We start from the raw sequence: 11,212 nt of genomic DNA, 5'->3' as shown, positions 1-11,212 counted from the left end.
AGGGTCAGACTGATATTCTGCAAAAGGTACAGGGAGTGGACTGCTGAGGACTGGGGGAAAGTCACGTTCTCTGATGAATCCCCTTTTCGATTGTTTGGGACATCTGGAAAACAGCTTATTGGGAGAAGACGAGGTGAGCGCTACCACCAGTCTTGTCTCATGCCAACTGTAAAGCATCCTGAAACCATTCATGTGTGGGGTGGCTTCTCAGCCAAGGGAATCGGCTCTCTCACAGTCTTGCCTAAAAAACACAGCCATGAATAAAGAATGGGACCAGAATGTCCTCCAAGATCAACTTCTCCCAACTGTCCAAGAGCAGTATAAAAACATATATGTAAATTGTACCTGAACGTGCACGGTGGGCAGTCATGCACGATCCGACGTCATCTTCTGGCACGCCTACCTCTTCTTTCTTCTTGCAGCGACGCTCTCTGGTCCCGGCTCTTCCGCGGCTTCATCCTCGTCTTCTTCCGGCTGGATTGCTTGAAATCCTGCGCCTGTGTAGTAGCAATTCCCTTCAGAGCGCTACTGCGCAGGCTTTGGTGCCATTTTTATCAATGGCAGTTCGCAAGCGTACTGCGCATGCACAGTACGCTTGTGTAGTTCTAAGGGAACTGAGCATGCGAACTGAGTACACTTGCGAACTGCCAATGATAAAAATGGCGCTGAAGCCTGCACAGTAGCGCTCCGTAGGGAAGCGCTACTACACAGGCGCGGGATTTCAAGCAATCCAGCTGGAACAAGACTAGGATGAAACCGCAGAAGAGCCGGGACCAGAGGGCGTCGCTTCAAGAAGAAAGAAGAGGTAGGCGTGCCAGAAGATGACGTCGGATCGTGCACGACCACCCACCGTGCACGTTCAAGTATGATTTACATATGTTTTTATAGTTTTATTATAATACGGGAGCGGGGTTTAAAATAAGATTAGCGGTGCCTGAATAGTCTTTTTAAAGGCTACTCACGCATATGTGGGGCTCAGACAGCATCATTTTGCTGTTAGAGTCCCTTTAAGTAAGACCTCCAGTTACCTCCAGTTTTACACTCCGCCGCTGCCCGTCAATGTCGGTTTTTTGTGTCCGTTTTCTCTTTCCTTTATCATTTCCTCTTTTCTGTTCCTGAGAATATCTATGTCACAAAACAGAGTAATAAAAAATATACAACCACAATCAACAATCGGGGCAGAGGAACGGATGTGACATTATCTCACTCCGTTATGTAAGATCTACTTACTAAAAAACAAAGACACGACACAAAAAGTAACATGTAAAAAGCAGACGTGAAACTGAAGGGTCGCAGAGGTCCCCGCTGGCCGTCACCCCCTCCCTGGTACCTGCAGTATGACACGCTGCTGTCCGTATACTGATTGCTTTTCATGATTCATTGTTGCTCTGTGTTTTTTGCTACTGCCACATTAAGTATTTGCTACGGAGTCATCACAACTTCTTCCAACTAGTATTTTTTGGAAAGAAGGTGGTGCAAAGATTCTCCTAGACAGTTGTACCTATTGGTTGTGCAGCATTCGGTACGCTGCAATGCTCTAGATACAGCTGCCGCATGATACAGCCTTCACATGCTATGACCTGACATTCTAGTCTATAAGGCCAGGGCCCCACAGGCGGGAAACGTGGCCTGAAAAATCGCTGGAGTTTTACAGTAACTGCAAAGTGGATGGCATTCTTGCGAATCCCACACTCACTTTGCAGTAAAAACTTCTGGGCGGACACGTTGCGAATTTCCAAAACCAGCACGGTTTTGGAAATCGCAGCATGTCAATTATATCTACAGAAACGCCGGCGGCTTCCCCATAGATATAATTGGAACAGAAAGTCTGAGGAGGAAAACTCTGTGAAATTTCTAGAAGAATTGTGATGTGTTCCCGCCACGGTTTTTCCCGCAGTGCTTTACGTCGTCCCGTGGGGCCTTATTCTAAAGCAACTTTTTTTATTGGAGATTTTGCTGCAGTTTCTGCTGCGTTTTTTTTCTCTAGCATTGTCATGCTACAAGAGGCCTTAGCCTTAATGGATGCTTTCTCGTGCCTTTCAGGTCTTCCGTCTGAAATTCTGTAGCAACCATTGCGGCATCCCATCAGTGCGGTGTGTTTCCCTGCCAGTCCAGGGTTGAGAAACCGCTGTTCAGGCCCCACGTAGCAAATAAACTGAAGCGGGAAAGACCGCAGCGGAAACGCATCACATTTTTTCCTGCAGCGTTCTGCACAAAGAGTCTGCAGATTTTTCGTCTGTGGAGTTTCTGCTTCTATTATACCTATATGGTAAACTCCAGTGTTTCCGCAGGTATAATTGATGTATTTTTGTAAATGCAGCAGATTTTTTTCCTGTAATGTGTGGACGGTATTTGCCGGAATCCCATCCACTTTGCAGGTAATGTAGAACACAGCATTTTCACTACATGGGGCCCCAGCCTAAAGGAGATTTCCTAGCAAGGTGCTGCGGTCTCTTCACAGAATGACAAGCAGATTGAAAATCACTTATGCCAAGTGACAAATGATCGCTGCTGCATTCATTGTACTTATGAAGAGGCGAGCGCCTTCACATATATGAGGAAACCTGTTCTGCTGTCAAAGGGTTTAAAAAAACTGCACAAGTCCTGGTCAGTACAAGGCCAGAGCAAGGACAACTCCCTCTGTTTCTTTCAGTATGAAAATGGAGGACACTGAGCAGACCCCAGTATAGACTACGGATTCTGCAGGTAGCCCTTGTTTTAGTCGTCTGACTCTGCGTCATCAGGGTCCCCCTGGCGGAACTGAACAATGGAGAGCACAGTGAAGTTGTGTTGTATTTTTGTTGCAGTTTTAATTGTAGCGATGAACATCCTATTCCGCTGTAATGGCCATTGACAACCAATGATTTACTGGCATAGAAAATGTGCAACCCAGGTGTCACGTCTAGTGAGGGCTGCTCAGTACGACATGCAGTTCTTCAGGGACTTTGATAATATCAGCACAGCTGCAACAAAAACTGCACAGAGCTGCACTGTGCGAACCCAGGCTTAAAGTGTCCATATTTAAAGCTAATTAAAACCAGCCTTGGACAGATGGGCGGTCGTCCACAACCAAAATGGAATCAGCCACACCCCGTAAGCGTGATCAGAGCATAACAGGGCTGAAATGCAACGCACCTAGATTGATTTTGAGGCCTAGGAGCAGAGAGGAAGAGGTGAGTCCTGGTATTGTAGAGGTCCCTTGTGGCTGGCAGGTGGGATTATTTCACTGATATATACATATAAATAAAACTATTGCTAAAAAGCAACATCACATAGACATGCAGGTGCAAGATGCAATGGCTGCAATACATGTGCAAACACGTGTGTATTGCAGCCATTGCGTCTTGCGCCTGCACGCCTCTTGTGTTTGTTGCTGATGTGTTGTTCACTGTTACAATGTTTACTTGTACGATTTCTTTTTGAATGAATATATATATATATATATATATATATATATATATATATATATATATATATATGCAACTAATACATTAACGGCAATGGTAGCAAATCCCACGGAGACCAGCAATATACTGAACAATAAGGCCGTACGCCAATATTCTGAGAAAATATAAAGTGAATCTTCAGGATTGCTTTGCATTTTCTCATCATTGACGTGCAGCCTCATTGCTCTATCTGTATATTGCTATACTGTGTGCTTGCACGTGTATTGCAGCCATTGTGTTTTGCGCCTGCACGTCTCTTGTGTTTGTTGCTGATGTGTCGTTCACCATTACAATATTCACTTGTACAAATTCTTTAAGATTTGTGCTTAATGGGGTGAAAAGCCAAAAAAAAATCTTCCCTCCCCAAAACACTTGCACCCTCAGCCAGGCAGTAGACCGTCCACAATCTGTCCACACTTGCAATGATCCCCAATCCATACTTATTTGTCTTTGATACCAAAATCTTTTTTTTTTTACTCCAATTTGTTTATTTTGTCTCAATAACTGCATCCATAAACCTGCACGTGTGAATGAGCCTTAATTTTTTGCTGCATTATTTAATTTAACCCATTCAGGGCCCCTCCATCATCATCTATTCATAGCTATTTCTTACAGCTGAGCTCCCCTTTAACTATAATCTCTCTCAGGAGTCTAGGAAAGCTGGGTAACCACCCCAAGGAGAGACGTTATGTTTAGCACATGGGTTATCACCCAGCTTTTCCCAGAAACGACTATAACTCCGGCAGGAGGACACCTCAAGGTCTCCAAAGACGCGTTTATTCTAGTTAATGAAGAAACGCACATGAAGGAGGCAGTGTGAACAGTAGGTTGCAGGAAGGTGCCGTTAGGAATGCGGTCTGCAGCCACAGGACCAGGTGGGAGTGTGAGACGTAAACAGAGCTCCATCCCCGGTCACCTCACTGCAAAATGGAGGAAACAAACAAGGAAACGAAGACGCTTTTTCTGTGAATGAGGAGGAGGAGGGGGCGGGCGCGGCGTGGAGTAATAAGCACCCGCCTCGGCCAATCAGCGGCGAGCACACGGCGGCCTCAGCCAATCGGGCGCGGCGTCATAGCGCTACGCCCCTCCCCTCACCACCACGAACATTGTTGTGGAGTGACGTCAGCTCCAGACGATGCGGGCGGCCATTACTGTTGGCTGCTGTGTGATTCTAAAAGCCATCTGAGGAGAGGGGGAGAAGGCCATGGCCAGGACCACTAGCCAAGTGGTGAGATGCCCGTCTGGTGTGGGGGGCTCGGGGTGGGCCGCGGCGGGGCTGGGGAGGGTGTCGGCGGCCTGGGTGAGGGGGCAGTGGCGGGGAGAGGTGTGCGCAGTGGCGGCAGCAGGCCTCTCCCCTCCATAGATATAAGGATGGGCATCTGCCCCGGTGCCCTCAGCCTGTCAGCGGCCCACACATGGCCGGGAGTGCTGCCCGGTGGCAGGCCGAGGGTGCCGGTACTGACTGCCATGCCTGACCCCTATGGGCACAGCCCCGGTCACCTATAGACGGTCTCGCCCCTGGCAGGACCCCCATGTGCTCCACACACTAAATGCACGGGGGGAAACTTCTTGGTTTATTTGTTTTTTGTTTTAATTTTTGATTTTCCATCTGCCGGCCCACAATGCAATGCAAATCCTCCTGCCCATGGGGTGTGCAGAGTGCCACATGTCGTGTCATAACCTGCACCCATACAGTGGCACGCTCAGCGATGACATCATAGTGTCTTGTCCTGATGACCTCATTAATTGAGTTAAGGATTTGCTCCATTGTGGGATTAATTACAATCCCGGGTGACGAGATTCTTCCAATACTGCGGGGGCCGGTGTTACCCCTATGGCAGAAGGTGGAGTGACCCAGGGGGCCAATCACGTGATCCGGGGTCGCTACCAGATCACTTGGTTCGTTTGCAACAAAGCTGCCATTTTTAAGTCCTGAACGTCCCCTCCCCCCATAAGGGCGTCTTGTATTTCACTGTATTACTATATGTAAGAGCTCCGGCCATATAATACTTGTAGCTACAAGTTTAAAGGGGGTCTCTGTAGCTTTGACCCTTTGCAGAGAGCAAGGTAAGCCATACAGGTGCCATTATGGAGAAATTCACATCTTGATGTCCTTGGTGGCATAATTGGTACCCTATAGGTGGCTTTTCCCATGCATTGCCCCCCTCTTTACATTGAACCCCTCCCCTTCTGGCACCCACTAGGGTCTGTCACTTACAGGGTAGTCCTGGGTATTGGACATGAAGGTTCCTCGTCTTGAGTACTTACTGCTGCATCAGGAGCATAAAGACGCGATTCTCGGAGTCTTGCACCCTGCACGATCCCTGGTGTGTTTACACTTCTGCCCCCATCCCCTATATGGTACTGTCAGCAGTTTAGAGGGGACAGAACTGCTGACGGCTTCGTTTTTTAAAGGGGTTATCCAAGATCCCATATGTATTGCATACTGCTGACCAATCTGCAGTTGGGGGTCCCCCTGATCATGGGGTAGAACCAACTCCGGTTGAATGGAGAGGTTGCCGAGCATGTATACGCCACATCCATTATATTCTAAACAGAAGTGGGGTCCGGCTCTCTTAGCCCTATAGAGTTGACTGTTGTGGCAAGTGAAGGACATGGGACACCCATTCCTATGACGGGGGGGTGTAAGCGTCTAAATGCAGGCGATCTACATGTGATCCGTGTAATGGGAGCAGTGGTGCACATGTGGGACCCTCCTGCATTCCTTTCTGGCTCCTGAGTACAATGGTGGAAGCTTTGCGTCAGAGCCGCCCTCCCAAGCCAAATCTACCTGAATCTGCGGCCACCCCTTCCTCCCCGAAAATCCTGTCCTGACAGCTGTGGTCCATACCGACCATATGCATGGCATCGCACCGTGCAAGCCCCTGTCCTGCGCATTTAAATGACCTTTACGTCTATAAGTGTAGGGGACCCTTAAGGTGACCGCCTGTGACTAGGCTCAGTAACTTTGTGCAGCTTATTTGTCAAGCTCATAAACAATGTCCAAGTTCCCTTTCTGGTGAGTGAAAATGGGAAGCGAGTCAGAAGAGTAAACAAGTGGTTTTAGTGAATGGTGTGTGCCGAGCGAGCGCTGCTGTGGTTTATACAAGTCATTCACAAGCGCGCCGTCATTCACGGCGATGAGAAAAGTGATCTGCTAATCTGTGCGCTCTTATTGGCATCTGCCAAGTTCCCTCCTAGTTTCTCTCCCTCATTTATGGCAGGCGTTGTATTGGATAATTAGGGCGACATGTCACTACTTGTGGATGTGTACAAGGCTCTGGAATGTGGAGGTGACATTTGCTTGACTTTGCCGGATCAGTTTTCTTCACTATTCTCACTTTTTTTTTTTTTCGACTGTCCAAGATGCGAGTAAAGTCACTTCATTCTTGTGCAACCCTTAAAGGGGTTGTGTGATGAAGACGCTGTGTCCATATGGCCTGTTGGGGAATATTCATATCCTACAGGGGAGTGCACCCTGCTCCCCATACAGCCCCCCAAACATAGAAGCGGGCTGCATGGGGGGTTTGCATTCTTTAAGGCTTGAGCTGATGCATGTAATACCTCCCCCCCCCTGTAGGTGGCCTGATGGGCACAACCACCAGATACTCCATTACCTTAAAATGCTCCGACCCCCTTTCCATTGCACCCTCAGTTTTAAAGCTCTTATTCAAGGTAATGTCACACCTGATGAGCTATCTGAAGGTATAATGGCGATCGGCATATTGTCCACTACAATGCTTGATGTCACGTTTCTTGGTGACGCTCCTGTATTCTGACCAGTTCACTTGCCAAATGGGCTACTCATGTATAAATCCACTTTGCACGTATAACCAAGCACAGTCTAGATTGGACACCTTCACTATGCAGAACTAGGTGTTTGTGTTTTGCCTCTTCTCTATATGTGCCTTGTACTTTTATACATGATTATTCTGACATTGCATTCGCTTATTTACGTGTTTTCCAGCTCTTTAGTCTCTTGTATATATAAATGCCATCAGTAGCCCATAAAGCAGGTTGTGCCCGAATTGACGCCGGGATTGGCATTGCTGCAGGTAGAAAGTGACAGCTCTGTGGTGGCTCCGGGTTGAAATTATAGAATATATTTTGTCAGGTTACTTAAAGTGGATATTATTTAGGCTGGTAGAAGTGTTTTTTTTTTTTTTTTTTTTTTTTTTTTTTTTTTAAATAATAATCCCGGTGACCTCTCAGTTCAGTCCTTCTGATCGGCCGTCTTCTTGCACTGGAAATCTTCCTTGGCCCCTATTTGCTCTAGATCAGGGGTAGGGATCCTTGGTCTCCCCAGCTGCTGTGAAACTACAACTCCCAGCATGCTCCATTCACTTCCATGGGAGTTCCAAGAACAGCAGAGCAAGTATGCATGCTGGGAGTTGTAGTTTTGCAACATCTGGAGAGCCGAAGGTTCCCTACCCCTGATCTAGATGAAAGCTACAGCTCTGGAGAACTTAAAGGGGTCTCTCATGTACATAACTAAATTTGTAGATAATTAAAAGTTAAACATTGTTGCAAATATAAGTAGTTAAACATTTTGCAGAGTTTTAAAGATTTTCTCTAAATATCTTGTGGTCACAGTCTTATTGTCTTGATCGATTGCCAGTGGATACGACCATGAATGCAGGAACATTTTGTAAGGTTAGAAAATCAGCCATGATGTCCTTATTGTGGTCAGGTTATCTTCTCATACATGTAGTGTCCTCCTGATAACCAGCCATGATGTCCTTATTGTGGTCAGGTTATCTTCTCATACATGTAGTGTCCTCATGATATCTAACCATGATATCCTTATTGTGGTCAGGTTATCTTCTCATACATGTAGTGTCCTCTCCTGATAACCAGCCATGATGTCCTTATTGTGGTCAGGTTATCTTCTCATACATGTAGTGTCCTCCTGATAACCAGCCATGATATCCTTATTGTGGTCGGGTTATCTTCTCATACATGTAGTGTCCTCCTGATAACCAGCCATGATGACCTTATTGTGGTCAGGTTATCTTCTCATACATGTAGTGTCCTCCTGATATCTAACCATGATGTCCTTATTGTGGTCGGGTTATCTTCTCATACATGTAGTGTCCTCCTGATAACCAGCCATGATGTCCTTATTGTGGTCGGGGTATCTTCTCATACATGTAGTGTTCCTGTCTGATGGCCCAGCTACAATAAGACAATCCTAGTTGGGTTTCTGACAAGTCCCAGACCATAGAAAGTTTCTGCAATTGTGGTCTTAACCATTGGCAACCGATGAAGATAACAGACTGTCATCACTAAGAAAGTTAGAGAAAATCTTTAAAACTCTGCAGAATTTTTAGTTACTTATAATTGCAAAAAAAGTTTAACTTATGATTATCTACAAATATAGATAAGACTGTTCATGGGAGACCCCTTTAAGTCTCGATAGAGCGGCAGAGCCGGGTGGTCATTGCTGGGCAGGTCTTACTCTCTGACTTGATATGGCTGGACCACTCTCTGTATTACCTTGACTCGTACAAGGATCCGGCTCGGCTCACTGTCTTCTCAGTTATAGTTCCTAAAATTGATGGTTGACAATCACCAAATATGACCGTCGCCCCCAACCAGAACGAGCAGAGATTTAAAGGAATAAATGAAAATGTATACTGTGTTTTCTACAAAAATCCTTTCCATCAATCTGCTCGGCTCCGGCCTGGCCTTTAGCTGCATGGAAGTTATCCGGCATTGTCATTGCGACATTCCCTTTCTAAAGGGGGTTCTACCCACTGAGGTGCAATTCCAGACCGAGTCTGTGGGTAAGAGTGGCGCTGTGCCAAATAGTTCATACCTATTTCATTCTAAAAATTTTAGTAAAGCCTCCTGCTAATGTGTGACCATTACACAATTGCTAACTTTATATTTGCCTTTGGGTTTTAAGATTACTTGTAGCTCATGTCTGGTGTTTTGGGTTTTTTTGTTTGTTTTTTTTTGTTATAGATTTCTGAGTTTTTAAAAGAAAAAAAATTACTAATATCATCAATTTAAAAAAAAAATAAAAAAATCTGAAATCTAATGTATCTTTTTAACGCAGCCTGCAATTCTGTTTCTGAAATGTTTTGGGAAGCCCATTGGATACATCTCGGGGTTTTGGATAGATTCAATTCTATTTGTTGCAACATTGATGGAACAATTGACAAAGTTTGACATGACGACTACTCTAGACCTGAAATTGACTACGATACCTAATCTCTGCTTCGCTCCTCTCCTTAACGTTTGGTTGGTTTATTTTTTTTCTGGAGGGACTTGTACGTTTCTTTAACGCTTTGACCTCTATTTGTAATATTTCCAACATGAAAATGATATTACGGTAAATATGGAATGAAAACTTTGTCCATAAAATAACTTGTATGTGGAGGTTGGACCATCTGAGACTAGAGATGAGTGAACACTATTCGAAGCAGCTGTTACGAATAGCACGCTCCCATAGAAATGAATGGAAGCGGCCGGCACGCAGACTTTGCCGGTGGCCGGCCGCTTAACCCCCTGTGTGCTGGCTACGTCCATTCATTTCTATGGGAGCGTGCTATTCGGAACGGCTGTTTCAAATAGAGTTTGCTCATCTTTATCTGAGACACTTTGGAAAATTGCACAAACCTAAATGAACATCCCTGAGTTAAGTGATTCTTGATTCCCAATTTTGTGTATTTTTGTCCTAATATTGCCGCCACGTATGTATGGTACTGTTCCCTATCATTTGCTGGGATGTTGTGAATTGTTTTGCCCTTCCCTCATTTGTTTCCTGATTGCTGTTTTAGTGGGCGTTCACACTAGCGTCAGTGTCCGCAGCTAATGTCCGCCCAAGATTTTAGCATCGGACACTAGCTGTGTCCATTACAATTTTCATTATTTTAAATGGGACATCATGTACTGTCCATGGGTGTCCTTAGGTGTCTGTTTGCAAAGATGTCCGATTTTTCAAGCAGACAGCAGAATCCTACATGTAGGACACACACGGACACTACATGATGTCCCATTTAAACTAATGCAAATTGTAACGGACACAGCTAGTGTGAACCCTGCTTTCTTTTACTTTTACCCTTTTTTTTTTTTTTTTTTTCTGTTCTTTAAAGGGATCCTATCATTTAGACGACATTTTTAAGTACCATGTCAGAATAGCCTTAAGACAGGCTATTCTTCTCCTACCTTTCGCTGTCTTCTCCACGCCGCCGTTCAACTACAATCACGGTTCTTGTTATGTAAATTAGCTCTCACAGCGCTGGGGGCGGGCCCCAGCGCTCAGACAGCACTGGGGGCAGCCCCAATGCTACGAGAGAACTCTCTCCATCTCCGCCTACAAACAGCATGTAGCTCCGCCCACTGCCTAGCATGATCCTATCCTAGAATGGCTCAAGGACCTGTGATTACATCATCACAGGTCCTTTAATGTTGTGTGAACCTATATTCCTGCACTGCGGTCATATAGTGATGTCATTTACTGAGATAAAAAGTAGCCTATGTTTTAATTGGGGTTCCTATCTATGTATGTGGCAAACTTCATGCAAATCTGTTCAGCCAATTTTGTGTGATTGAGGAACAAACATCCAAACCCACAAACTTTCACATTTATAATAAAAAAATTAAAACTAATATTAATATTTATAATATTAATAGGATTAATTAATAGGATTTATAATATTAATAGGATGTTTGTCTTCTCCAGTGACCGAGCGTCTCCGTCTCATGATATGTGACGATCCGGCCGATCATGTGAAATCGGAAGTCGCTATAAATAAAGC

The 11,212-nt window shown here is 45.3% G+C and overlaps 1 protein-coding gene across 1 annotated transcript in view; it reads left to right on the top strand.

Moving 5' to 3' along the window:
- The first annotated feature begins 4,554 nt into the window (after positions 1 to 4,554).
- The window catches only part of PDPK1 (3-phosphoinositide dependent protein kinase 1), a 28,451-nt gene continuing 21,793 nt past the window's right edge, over positions 4,555 to 11,212 (top strand). Inside the window, exon 1 of the mRNA XM_075285616.1 lies at positions 4,555 to 4,674. Within this exon, the coding sequence (XP_075141717.1) occupies positions 4,651 to 4,674 (24 nt within the window). The 5' untranslated portion in view covers positions 4,555 to 4,650. The remainder of the gene's footprint in view (positions 4,675 to 11,212) is intronic.

This window comes from Leptodactylus fuscus, chromosome 8 (genome assembly GCF_031893055.1).
Source record: "Leptodactylus fuscus isolate aLepFus1 chromosome 8, aLepFus1.hap2, whole genome shotgun sequence".
Taxonomy (NCBI): Eukaryota; Metazoa; Chordata; class Amphibia; order Anura; family Leptodactylidae; genus Leptodactylus; species Leptodactylus fuscus.
Note: the sequence above shows the minus strand (reverse complement) of the source record. Positions and strands in the feature narration are given on the sequence as shown.